At 49.4% G+C, this 13,906-nt stretch overlaps 1 protein-coding gene across 1 annotated transcript in view; it reads left to right on the top strand.

Annotated features, from left to right (window-relative positions):
• LOC145359946 (myosin-7B-like) overlaps positions 1-13,558 on the top strand; it is a 90,850-nt gene extending 77,292 nt beyond the window's left edge. Inside the window, exons 32-34 of the mRNA XM_080214831.1 lie at positions 2,699-3,048; positions 5,490-5,614; positions 13,439-13,558. Coding sequence (XP_080070957.1) covers positions 2,699-3,048; positions 5,490-5,614; positions 13,439-13,558 — 595 coding nt within the window. The remainder of the gene's footprint in view (positions 1-2,698; positions 3,049-5,489; positions 5,615-13,438) is intronic.
• The last annotated feature ends 348 nt before the right edge of the window (positions 13,559-13,906 follow it).

The following is a 13,906-nucleotide window of genomic DNA, read 5'->3' as shown; positions in this document are numbered from 1 at the left end:
ATGATAGGTAATCATATATAGATGATCTGGAGGAGGGAACCGAGTGTATGGTGTCGAAATTTGCTAATGACACCAAGATTGGTGGAACGGCAATTGCGCGGAGGGTGTGGAGAGTCTGCAGAAGGATCTAGATAGGCTGGGCGAATGGGCCAGGAAATGGCAAATGGAATTTAATGTTGGCAAGTGCGAGGTGGTCCACTTTGGTAGGAATAATGGTAGGAAGGACTATTACTTACGTGGCGAAAAACTGCAGCAGGCGACGGTGCAGAGGGACCTCGGGGTCCTTGTTCGTGAGTCGCAAAAACCCAGCTTGCAGGTGCAGCAGGTGGTTAGGAAGGCGAATGGGATGCTGGCCTTCATAGCGAGGGGGATTGAATATAAAAGTAGGGAGGTCTTGCTGCAGCTGTATAGGGCATTGGTGAGGCCGCAGCTGGAGTACTGTGTGCAGTTTTGGTCGCTGCACTTGCGCAAGGATATTTTGGCCTTGGAGGGAGTGCAGAGGAGGTTTACTAGGCTGATGCCGGAGTTGAGGGGATTGAGCTACGAGGAGAGGCTGAATAAACTAGGCTTGTACTCGTTAGAGTTTAGAAGAATGAGGGGAGATCTCATTGAGATGTATAAGATGATGAATGGGATGGATAGGATAGAGGTGGAGAGACTCTTCCTGCTCAGAAAGGACAGTAGGACTAGGGGGCACAGCCTCAAGATAAAGGGGGGGCGGTTTAGAACAGAGTTGAGGAGGAACTTCTTCACTCAAAGGGTGGTGAATCTCTGGAATTCTCTGCCCGTTGAAGTGGTGGAGGCTGCCTCGCTAAATATTTTTAAGACGCGGGTTGATGGGTTTTTGATAAGCGAGGGGATTAAGGGTTATGGGGAGAGGGTGGGAATGTGGAACTGAGCCACGACAGATCAGCCATGATCTTATTGAATGGCGGGGCAGGCTCAAAGGGCTAGATGGCCTACTCCTGCTCCTATTTCTTATGTTCTTATCTGGTAAAATCCTGAATCTGCAAGGTTACAGTCTCAAGAATGTTGGATTTTGGACATCGGACCTCCAGTACACATACAAACATCCATACACACAGATATACATACACACAGGTGTATGTACACACATACATACATATACAGACATACAAACTTGTACACCTATCTACACATTGGAATATCTTCTATGATGATTGTAATGCAGTTAATATTGTGTTTAAGGAAAATGTTTAAAAAGTCATTTATATGCTACAGGCAATCTGTATGTCTGGGGGGAATGCAACTCAGATGCTGGGAGAGCAGGATAATTACTTATTTTAGCCTCGCAAGTGGTTATCTTCAGTAGAGGTAATGGACTTTTGTTTACTTAAGTACCCCTGGGATTTCAGATTCGAGTGATTGACAGGGTCATGTGATGGTGTGGTTTATGTGCAGAGAGAAAAGGCTTTTGCAGAAATAGTTTGGCTGTTCTACTGAAGGTAGTTAAGAAGGCACACGGCATGCTTGCCTTCATCGGTCAGGGCATTGAGTTTAAAAATTGACAAGTCACGTTGCAGCTTTATAGAACCTTAGGCTGCACTTGGAATATAGTGTTCAATTCTGGTCACCACACTACCAGGAGGATGTGGAGCCTTTGGAGAGGGTACAGAAAAGACTTACCATGATGTTACCCTGGTATGGAGGGCATTAGCTATGAGGAGAGGTTGGAGAAACTTGGTTTGTTCTCACTGGAACGACGGATGTTGAGGGTGACCTGATAGAAGTCTTCAGGATTCTGAGAGGCATGGACAGAGTGGATAGTCAGAAGCTTTTTCCCAGGGTGGAAGAGTCAATTACTGGGGGGCACAGGTTTAATGTGCGAGGGGCAAGGTTTAAAGGAGATGTAGGAGGCAGGCTTTTTACACAGAGGGTGGTGGGTGTCTGGAACTCACTGCCGGGAGAGGTAGTGGAAGAGGATACGATAGTGACTTTTAAGAGGCATCTTGACAAATACGTGAATAGTTTGGGAATAGAGGGATATGGTCCCCGGAAGGGTTGGGGGTTTTAGTTAAGTCGAGCAGCATGGTCAGTGCAGGCTTGGAGGGCTGAAGGGCCTGTTCCTGTGCTGTAATTTTCTTTGTTCTATTTACATTTTCCCACATTAAACTTCATTATTGAGCTATGACATCCTTGACAATCACTTGAAAGGCAAACGAGGCTTTAGTTTAATGTCTCATTCGAATCCCACCACAGCAGATGGTAAAATTTGAATTGAATAAAAAATATCTGAAATTAAGAATTTACTGATGACCATGAAACCATTGTCAATTGTTGTAAAAACCCACCTGGTTCACTAATGTCCTTTAGGGAAGGAAATCTGCCATCCTTACCCAGTCTGGCCTTGTCCAGAGCCACAGCGATGTGGTTGACTCTCAACTGCCCTCTGAACAAGAGCAACTAGGAATGGGCAATAAATGCTGGCCAGCCAGCGATGCCCATGTCCCATGAATGAATAAAAAAAAGGTGGTACCTTTGACAGTTCAGCACTCCCTCAGTACTGCACTGGGAGTGCACAGGACTTGAACCCTGTCATTCAATTGACCCACAGAGGACAACACAGCGACAGGAGTCCGTCCTGAGCTCAGTGCTGTCCAGCACAGATCAGGAGTGAACTGTGTCCGTGTTCTTTCTGGGCCTGTCCCCTTCATGTTGTTGGGTGTTCCTCTCTCAGGAAGAAGCTGCTGTCACAGCTCCAAGAGGCGGAGAAGAAGGCTGAGGCAACGAGCAGCAAGTGTGCCTCGGTGGAGAAAGCGAAAAACCGACTCCAGGCCGAGGTACAGGACCTGAACGCGGAGGTCGAGAGGTCGCACGCGGCCTCCGTCACCCTCGAAAGGAAGCAGCAGAACTTTGACAAGATCCTGTCCGAGTGGAAAGCGAAACTGGATCAGGCACAGGAAGAGCTGGAAGTGGCTCAGGGAGAGAGCAGGGGGATAAGCACACAGCTACTGAAACTCAAAACCTCCTTTGACGAGTCAGTGGATTTGAACGAGGGGCTGAAAAGAGAGAACAAACGTCTACTGGGTAAGAAGCAGCCCCACTCACTGACAGCAGAAACCAGGAGGTTTAAAAAGGAGGCATGTCACAAAACACCACCAAACTCCCAGCTATTATAGAAAGGAGACGGTACAGACTGATAGTTGGTTCAGGCCTTCACCCACTTTATTTATTTATGAGTGATACACGTCAGCTCCCATTAACACTGCAATGAAGTTACTGTGAAATTCCCCTAGTGGCCACACTCCGGCACCTGTTCAGGTACACTGAGGGAGAATTTAGCACCTAACCAGAACGTCTCTCGGACTGTGGGAGGAAACAGGAGCACCCGGAGGAAACCCACGCAGACACAGGGAGAACGTGCAAACTCCCCACAGACAGTGACCCAAGCTGGGAATCGAACCCAGGTTCTTGGCGCTGTGAGGCAGAGGTGCTAACCACTGTGTTACCATTTGGGGGAGATAGGAACAGGAGGCGAACATTCATCTCCCTGCCTCCTCCAGTCCATCCCACAGACAGCTGTGTATGTGAAACCTACTCTGTAATCCTTACTGTACTTACTCCCCTGACCGTAACTATTCATTTACCTCCAATGGACTCCCGGGCCAGAGTGTTATGGCTGTTCCCATCCCACTGCAGTGAATGGAGATTTGGCTGGGCGCTAAATTCTGCGATCTCGATGTGGCAGGAGCGTGGCGTGAATAGCTGGTGAAATCGCACCTCCGGTCTTTTGGGAGAGAGTTGCAGTATTCCACTCCCCTTTAGAGTCAGAGATTTACAGCATGGAAACAGGGCATTCGGCCCGACTTGTCTATGCTGCCCCTTTTCTTTAAACCACTAAGCTAGTCCCAATTGACCACATTTGGCCCATATCCCTCTATACCCATCGTACCCATTTAACTATCTAAATGCTTTTTAAAAGACAAAATTGTACCCACCTCTACTATTACTATCTCTGGAAGTTTGTTCCAGACACTCACCACCCTCTGTGTGAACAAATTGCCTCTTTGGATCCTTTTGTATCTCTCCCCTCTCACCTTAAACCTATACCCTCTAGTTTTAGACTCCCCTGCCTTTGGGAAAAGATGTTGACTATCGAGCTGATCCATGCCCCTCTTTAACTGATCTATGTCCCTTTCTATGAGGAAGTGCTGCCCAATATTTATATCTTTCTTGTGTCAGGGGGATTAGCAGGGAAAATACATGGGGTAATGGTGGCTGGGCCCAGGTGGGGCTGTTGTTGGTGTAGACTCAATGGGCTGAATGGCCTCTTTCAGCACTGTAGGATTCTATGTAATTCTATGGTTGCTTGCGGAGGGTTCTCACGGCTTTTCCCCGCCGTGGGTTGAACTCTCTAAACAGCCACATAGCACAGATTGAAATGGCCCCCTGATATTCCCCTTTCATCATCCCTCACCTGAACAAACCTCCTCAGAAATCACCTCAATTTCATTCATTTTGTGAGTCCACCATTCAGGAAGTAATTGGAAAGTTCACACCTCATCTCCTCCTCTGAACCTCTAACCTCTTACTCAAACCCCATGACATTCTGGTCTCCATTGTTACCAAGCTGCCTTTGGTAAAGATCCATTTACAGTGTCACTAAGCTTATCAACATATCAAAAACATCAGTTCCATCAAGTTAGCCAGCCTGTCTCCACCACCACATAGCCTCCATTTTAAATAAAAAGAACAAGAACAAAGAACACCTCCCTCTTCCAAGTAATTTATGTGTATTACAAAGAGAAGAGGTCCCAGTACTGAACCCTGCGGCACACCATGAGTGACAGATCTCCAGCTAGAAAAGGACCCTTCCACTACTACTCTCTGTCTCCTATTACCAAGCCAGTTATCAACCCATCTAGATACCTGTCCTTGTATCCCATGAGCCTTAATCTTTTCAACCAACCTACCATGAGGGACTTTGTCAAACGCCTTACTGAAATCCATATAGACGACATCAACGGCTCGTCCTTCATCGACCGTTTTTGTCACCTCCTCAAAACATTCTACCAGATTCGTAAGGCACAACCTCCCCTTTACAAAGCCATGCTGCGTATCCCTAATCAGATCGCAATGCTCTAAATGCTTATACATCCTATCCCTAAGAATCCTCTCCAACAACTTCCCTCCCACTGACGTCAAACCCACCGGCCTATAATTACCAGGGTTATCCCCCCTACCCTTTTTAAACAACGGTACCATGTTCGCTATCCTCCAGTCCTCTGGAACCTCACCTGTGTCCAAAGAGACAAAGATTTGCGTCAGAGGCCCAGCAATTTCATCCCTCACCTCCCTTAGCAGCCTGGGATAAACAGGTTTTAAGAAGCATAAAACCCCTGGAACACATTCCCAAAGGCCGGATTTCCTCCATTCTACAGATTATCAGGATTTCCTGACGTGTGTGATATTTGATTGATTTGTTGATACACCAGCTTTGTGTTTCTTCATTCTCTCTTTCAAAATAGAGGACATCGCATCCCTAACAGATCAGCTGAATGAAGCCTCCCAGAACAGCCGTGAAACAGACAAGGTTAAGAAACGGCTTCAAGAGGAACTGTCTCAGCTGGGGACCACAGTGGAAGATCTTCAGGTATTGTATTTACCCTTGCTGGGTGAGCTGGTGGAGATGCTGGTGTTGGACTGGGGTAAACACAGTAAGAAGTCTCACAATACCAGGTTAAAAAGGACCGTAGGAGGAGAGGTAATAAGCCATGGATAAAGAAGGAGGTGAAGGAAAGTGTTAAATTAAAAGCGGAGGCATTTAGAGTAGCTAAGAGTAGTGGGCGAGAAGAGGATTGGGAGAGGTTTAAATGTCAACAAAGATTGACAAAGAAGTTGATAAAGGAGGGTAGGAGAAACTATGAAGCTGGGCTAGCGCTTAATATAAAAAAGGATAGCAAGAGTTTTTATAAATATATAAAAAGGAAGAGGCTGGCAAGGGTGAACGTTGGACCCTTAGAGGATGAGAGGGGGGACTTAGTGGTAGGGGATGGGGAAATGGCTGAGGTCTTGAATAACTTTTTTGTTTCGGTCTTCACGGAGGAGGACGTGAATAATTTGCCGGGTGTTAGAGATGGAAAGGTGGTAGGACTGGAGGGTCTCAATGACATTATTGTTACTAGAGAGGTGGTGCTCGACAGACTGGAGGGGCTGATTGTGGACAAGTCCCCAGGACCGGATGGAATGCATCCGAGGGTTCTGAAAGAAATGGCGGAGGTGATAGTGGATGCCTTGGTGGTGATTTTCCAGACGTCGCTGGATTCTGGGGAAGTGCCGGAAGATTGGAAAGCGGCTAATGTTGTGCCGTTGTTTAAGAAGGGTGCCAGGCAAAAGGCGGGGAATTATAGGCCGGTTAGTTTGATGTCTGTTGTAGGTAAAATGTTAGAATCCGTCATCAAGGAGGAAATAGCGAGGCATCTTGAGGGGAATTGCTTGATAGAGCAGACGCAGCACGATTTCGTTAAGGGGAAGTTGTGTCTGACAAATTTACTGGAGTTCTATGAGGATGTGTCTAGGGCGGTGGATAGAGGAGAGCCGGTGGATGTGGTCTGTCTTGATTTTCAGAAGGTGTTTGACAAGGTACCTCACAAGAGGTTATTGCAGAAGGTCAGGGGACATGGAGTTGGGGGTAGGGTGTTAGCGTGGATAGAGGACTGGTTGTCAAATAGGAGGCAGAGAGTGGGGGTCAATGGGTGCTATTCGGATTGGCGGTTGGTGACTAGTGGAGTGCCCCAGGGATCGGTGCTGGGGCCTCAGCTATTTACCATTTATATAGATGATCTGGAGGAGGGAACCGAGTGTAGGGTGTCGAAATTTGCTGATGACACCAAGATTGGGGGAACGGCAAATTGTGCGGAGGGTGTGGAGAGTCTGCAGAAGGATCTAGATAGGCTGGGCGAATGGGCCAGGAAATGGCAAATGGAATTTAATGTTGGCAAGTGCGAGGTGGTCCACTTTGGTAAGAATAATGATAGGAAGGATTATTACTTACATGGCGAAAAACTGCAGCAGGCGACGGTGCAGAGGGACCTCGGGGTCCTTGTGCATGAGTCGCAAAAACCCAGCTTGCAGGTGCAGCAGGTGGTCAGGAAGGCGAATGGGATGCTGGCCTTCATAGCGAGGGGGATTGAATATAAAAGTAGGGAGGTCTTGCTGCAGCTGTATAGGGCATTGGTGAGGCCGCAGCTGGAGTACTGTGTGCAGTTCTGGGCGCCGTACTTACACAAGGATATTTAGGCCTTGGAGGGAGTGCAGAGGAGGTTTACTAGGCTGATACCGGAGTTGAGGGGGTTGAGCTATGAGGAGAGGCTGAATAAACTAGGCTTGTACTCGTTAGAGTTTAGAAGAATGAGGGGAGATCTCATTGAGACGTATAAGATGATGAATGGGATGGATAGGATAGAGGTGGAGAGACTCTTCCCGCTCAGAAAGGACAGTAGGACTAGGGGGCACGGCCTCAAGATAAAGGGGGGGGCGGTTTAGAACGGAGTTGAGGAAGAACTTCTTCACTCAAAGGGTGGTGAATCTCTGGAATTCTCTGCCCGTTGAAGTGGTGGAGGCTGCCTCGCTAAATATTTTTAAGATGCGGGTTGATGGGTTTTTGATAAGAGAGGGGATTAAGGGTTATGGGGAGAGGACGGGAAAGTGGAACTGAGCCAAGACAGATCAGCCATGATCTTATTGAATGGCGGGGCAGGCTCGAAGGGCCAGATGGCCTACTCCTGCTCCTATTTCTTATGTTCTTAAAGTTCAACAGGTTTATTTGGTAGCATGAGCCACTAGCTTTCGGAGCACTGCTAGGAGCTGGTCACAGTAAGTCTCACAACACCAGGTTAATGTCCAACAAGTTTAACCTGGTGTTGTGAGACTTCTTACTGTGTTTACCCCAGTCCAATGCCAGCACCTCCACATCAAGAGCAGGTCACAGCAGTGAGTGAGCTGGTCAGGCACGTGCAGCACTCCTGAGGCTGTGACTCTGAGACGTCAGGGACAGAGATGGAAAGAAGCCAGGAGTTTGTGTGTGGCTGGATTTTTGCAGCAGGTATTTTCATGAGGGGCAGTGTCCCCCTCATTCTCATTGACAGATCCTGCTGTGAGTTTAGTGTCAGCGTTAGTTAGTTGTTTTAAAGTTTATTAGTGTCACAAGAAGGCTTACTTTAACACTACAATGAAGTTACTGTGAAAATCCCCTAATCGCCACACTCCGGTGCCTGTTCGGGTGCACTGAGGGAGAGTTTAGCATGGCCAATGTGTCTGACCAGCACATCTTTCGGACTGTGGGAGGAAATCAGAGCACCTGGAGGAAGCCCATGCCGACATGGGGAGAACATGCAGACTCAACACAGACTGTGACCCAAGCCGAGAATCAACCCCAGGTCCTATGATCTACAATAATGAGGGTTGCAGTGAGCTACCTCCTTGAACCTGCTGCTGTCTCTGTGGTGTAGGCACACCCACAGTGCTGTTAGGGAGGGAGCTCCAGGATTTTGACCCAGCAACGGTGAAGGAACGGTGATATATTTCCAAGTCAGGATGGTGAGTGAGTTGGAGGGGAATCGCCAGGTGGTGGTGTTCCCAGATATCGGCAGCCCTGGTCCAGAGCCCAGATATCTGCTGTTCTCGTCCAGGGTGATGGTTCCCGGGTATCTGCTGTTCTCGTCCAGGGTGATGGTTCCCGGGTATCTGCTGTCCTCGCCCAGGGTGATGGTTCCCGGGTATCTGCTGTCCTTGCCCAGGGTGATGGTTCTCGGGTATCTGCTGTTCTCGTCCAGGGTGATGGTTCTCGGGTATCTGCTGTTCTCGTCCAGGGTGATGGTTCCCGGGTACCTGCTGTCCTTGCCCAGGGTGATGGTTCCCGGGTACCTGCTGTCCTTGTCCAGGGTGATGGTTCTCGGGTACCTGCTGCCCTCGTCCAGGGTGATGGTTCCCGGGTACCTGCTGTCCTCGTCCAGGGTGATGGTTCCCGGGTACCTGCTGTCCTTGTCCAGGGTGGTGGTTCCCGGGTACCTGCTGTTCTCGTCCAGGGTGATGGTTCCCGGGTATCTGCTGTCCTCGTCCAGGGTGGTGGTTCCCGGGTACCTGCTGTCCTCGTCCAGGGTGATGGTTCCCGGGTACCTGCTGTCCTCGTCCAGGGTGATGGTTCCCGGGTACCTGCTGTCCTTGCCCAGGGTGATGGTTCCCGGGTATCTGCTGTCCTCGTCCAGGGTGATGGTTCCCGGGTACCTGCTGTCCTCGTCCAGGGTGATGGTTCCCGGGTATCTGCTGTCCTCGTCCAGGGTGATGGTTCCCGGGTACCTGCTGTCCTCGTCCAGGGTGATGGTTCCCGGGTATCTGCTGTCCTTGCCCAGGGTGATGGTTCCCGGGTATCTGCTGTTCTCGTCCAGGGTGATGGTTCCCGGGTATCTGCTGTCCTCGTCCAGGGTGATGGTTCTCGGGTATCTGCTGTCCTCGTCCAGGGTGATGGTTCCCGGGTATCTGCTGTCCTCGTCCAGGGTGATGGTTCTCGGGTACCTGCTGTCCTCGTCCAGGGTGATGGTTCTCGGGTATCTGCTGTCCTCGTCCAGGGTGATGGTTCCCGGGTATCTGCTGTCCTCGTCCAGGGTGATGGTTCTCGGGTACCTGCTGTTCTCGTCCAGGGTGATGGTTCCCGGGTATCTGCTGTCCTCGTCCAGGGTGATGGTTCCCGGGTATCTGCTGTCCTCGTCCAGGGTGATGGTTCCCGGGTATCTGCTGTCCTCGTCCAGGGTGATGGTTCCCGGGTATCTGCTGTTCTCGTCCAGGGTGGTGGTTCCCGGGTACCTGCTGTCCTCGTCCAGGGTGATGGTTCTCGGGTATCTGCTGTCCTCGTCCAGGGTGATGGTTCCCGGGTATCTGCTGTCCTCGTCCAGGGTGATGGTTCTCGGGTATCTGCTGTCCTCGCCCAGGGTGGTGGTTCCCGGGTACCTGCTGTCCTCGTCCAGGGTGATGGTTCCCGGGTATCTGCTGTCCTTGCCCAGGGTGGTGGTTCCCGGGTACCTGCTGCCCTCGTCCAGGGTGATGGTTCTCGGGTACCTGCTGTCCTTGCCCAGGGTGATGGTTCCCGGGTATCTGCTGTCCTTGCCCAGGGTGATGGTTCCCGGGTATCTGCTGTCCTCGTCCAGGGTGATGGTTCCCGGGTATCTGCTGTCCTCGTCCAGGGTGGTGGTTCCCGGGTACCTGCTGTCCTTGCCCAGGGTGATGGTTCTCGGGTACCTGCTGTCCTTGTCCAGGGTGATGGTTCTCGGGTACCTGCTGTCCTCGTCCAGGGTGGTGGTTCCCGGGTACCTGCTGCCCTCGTCCAGGGTGATGGTTCTCGGGTACCTGCTGTCCTCGCCCAGGGTGGTGGTTCCCGGGTACCTGCTGCCCTCGTCCAGGGTGATGGTTCCCGGGTATCTGCTGTCCTCGTCCAGGGTGATGGTTCCCGGGTATCTGCTGTCCTCGCCCAGGGTGGTGGTTCCCGGGTACCTGCTGCCCTCGTCCAGGGTGGTGGTTCTCGGGTATCTGCTGCCCTGGTATTAGCTGGCGGAGGTTGGTTTGGAAGGTGAGGTCAGAGCTTTGGTGAGTCCGTGCAGAGTACCTTGCTGATGTTTCTCTGACACTGTGAGTCCAACCATTGTTTCAGAACTGTTATAAAACCAGAATGTCTCTCTTTGGGAATCTAATAAAGATTTCCAATTACCACGGTAACTGTAATAACAGAGACCCCAGGTTAACACCAGTTAATAAGTCAACACTTATAAACAAATAAACTGCAGAATGTAGCGATATAGTTCATCCTCCCGCTGCTTTCAAATCCAAGATCTCAGAGTTTACAGCTCACTCTCTTTAAGCCGTGCCCTCTCTTGTAGGTAAAGATACCTCTGAGACTAATTGTGAGTCAAAGTACAGCAGTTTAATTAACTAAAGCCTGATTCAGAAAATCCAAAATAAGATTTATTTTTATCACCTTTAAATATCCTCACTAAATCAAGACCCTTGCACCTTCTTACAATTCTGGTACAATAAAACAAAACATCACTTGGAACACAGATGCACGAAGAAATACTGAAAGCATTCTAATGTGCAATCTACATGTTTAATTATTTCTACAGCTCTACCTTTGTAACCAACACAGGCAAGTACAAAATCAAATCTACTGTGTGCCTAAATGGTTAACTCTCCTCACAACTTTAAGATGCAATGTAATGCCACCTTTCCCACTTGGCAGAATTCAAATCTCTGTCCGATCCCTACATAATTTAGTAAACTTAAAGCAATTCACTTTGATTGGCTATACCTATTACATCACCTGAGGGTCTCAATTACACAGTTCCACCCTCTCTCTCTCTCTCTCTCTCTGTACCATACAGAGTCAGCCTGCTTGTCTCTTTTTTTAACCCTTTACTGGTGGGAGCTCACTGGCCTCTAATAAATTTGATGGGTGTCTCATGTCGTGACAAATCCCCTTCTCTCTCAAACAGTCATATAGTCATGCACAATTCCAAATACATAACTGCTATTAGCGTTCACCCCGCACCTCAGTAAAAGCCTATGTCAGGGTTCCCAGTTCCATTGACATACTTCTCTCTACTCTTTCTGCTCCCTCATCACATAACCTCCCCTTAGTTTTAACTACCGTATTAGGTAAGAGAGCAATCTCTCACAGATCTCTCTCCCTCTCGGTTGACGTCTTTTCCCCGAGGTCCTGGGTAGGTTCGGACTGGCAGGCCTTCCTACACTTACTCTCCTTGGGCAAGTCGTAACCTGGAATCCCGCTCCAAACCGCTTGACTTAACCTAGTTGCATCGATTAGCGTTCGGTTCTTTTTGCGTCGCACTTTTTACCCATTCACAGACAACACAGTATTCGCAGCGCGCTTTGCATGCAAAACTCTACCCTTCAGATCAGACTCAGTCTCTCAAAATGTTTTTCCCAATTTAGTTTTACCTATGCAGGATGTTCTTTGGGTTGGGGAGATCCAGGACTAGCAGAGAGCCGGGTGCGCCGGGCCTCGAGATCCCTTTTTCCGACAACAAGGATTTACATGCAATATAAGTCTGCTCACCTTGCTGTCAGAATGCCGGCTTTGGGATGTCCAGCCCCAGTCGGACCACCGTCTCTGCTGCTCCTTCCAGATGCTATTTTCCGGGCGATTTCCCACAACACCCTGCTCGCAGCGCCAATTTTGTCGTGGTTCCCCAGGACGACAACTTATTTAACCCGATTGAAACAGAGAGTCTGAGTTGTAATCTTCCAAGCAGTAGACTTTATTTTCCAGTACAAGAGAAATAAAGCCGGGAGGTCCGGAACACTCCACAGAGCCCTCGGCTTACAGTCTTTTTATGCACATTTCAGCTCCATATCTCAAGATTCTTATCTCGCTTTTACAATGCGACCTCGTTTAGCCACCATTGTTTCTGTACTGACCCCTTATTTACCTTGCTTGAGATTGGTCACCCATTGTTACGTCTCTTTTCCTCTCGAAACCATGGTAGTTACATCCTTTGCCCTTATCTTTACGACTCTGCTTGTACAACAATAGTGGTTTAGCTGACTTAGGCCGAATGTGAAGAAAAACATGCTCACTTTATTCTTTCTTGCTTGTTACGATCATATATTAAGCTGGACAGCTGTATAGTACCCATTGTCTCCCCAAGTGACTGCTGTTTGCATTTGCTAATAAGTAACTGCTATACTACTTCTCTGGGTCTCCTGCTCTGATCACATTTGCTACACTTGATTATATTAGGTTACAAATCAGCTATACTTGATTACCCATCCCAATTCTACTTACCCATCCTAATTCTACTTCAAGGAAGACACTCTAATACTATCCGTGATTCCATATTTCATACCCAGTTTAGGTACAATTATTCAGTACAAATTCTCTGAGTACAAACATGCTTACATACTGAGTACAAATTTCCTTACACCTCCTGACCCATTGGGTGAAAGGTCATGGGGTTAACCGAGGTTCACCCCTATCACGGGGCTTGCCATGATATCATCGATTGTTGGTTTTGAATTTAATATTCTATAAATATTAGTGAGTAATTCATCAATGCAAATCAGAGGTAGGAACTGTTTAATAACTGACAGAGCTCGGGAGTAAATGGAATACAGATTAGCCATGATGAATGGTGGACGGGCTGAATGGCCTCCTCCTGTTCCCATGTTTGAAGGCAGAAGGGAATGAGGAGTGATAGGGTGAAGGGGAGGGAGATCAATTTCCTTCCAGGAATATAAATAAATGAGATAGATTGAATAGCCTGAAAGAGTTACAGCCGTTCAGAGAGGTAAGGCCTCTTCTCCGCCCTGCGTATCGATCATTCCCTGTGGCCTCTCTAGGTCACAATGTTCTCCAGAATCTCCCCACTCACACCCAATATCAATCATCTTCTCTTTTATTACACATTAGAGTGAGCTGGAAAGTGCAGAGAACAAGAGCAGCCATCTCCAGCAGGACCTGACTCAGTTACAGAGTGAGAATGAGAAAAAACTGAAGGAAAAGGATGAAGAGATTATCGTCCTGAGGTAACAGCACCGAGCCGGGGGAGCTGGGGGGGTCAGTGCTGGGGGGAGGGGGGTGGTGGGATGGTGGTGGTGGTGGGGGGGTTGGTGGTGGTGGGGGGGGAATTGGGGGGGGGGGACGGTGGTGGGGGGGACGGTAGTGGTGGGGGGGACGGTGGTGGGGGGGAGTTGGTGGTGGGGGGGGGAGTTGGTGGGGGGGACGGTGGTGGTGGGGGGGGGACGTTGGTGGGGGGGACGGTGGTGGTGGGGGGGGGACGGTGGTGGGGGGACGGTGGTGGTGGGGGGAGTTGGTGGGGGGGACGGTGGTGGGGGGGGGGAGTTGGTGGGGGGGACGGTGGTGGGGGGGACGGTGGTG

Source organism: Carcharhinus amblyrhynchos, chromosome 2 (genome assembly GCF_965287045.1).
Source record: "Carcharhinus amblyrhynchos chromosome 2, sCarAmb.v2.hapA, whole genome shotgun sequence".
NCBI lineage: Eukaryota > Metazoa > Chordata > Chondrichthyes > Carcharhiniformes > Carcharhinidae > Carcharhinus > Carcharhinus amblyrhynchos.
The sequence above is the reverse complement of the archived record's forward strand: the minus strand, read 5'-3'. Positions and strand labels throughout refer to the sequence as shown.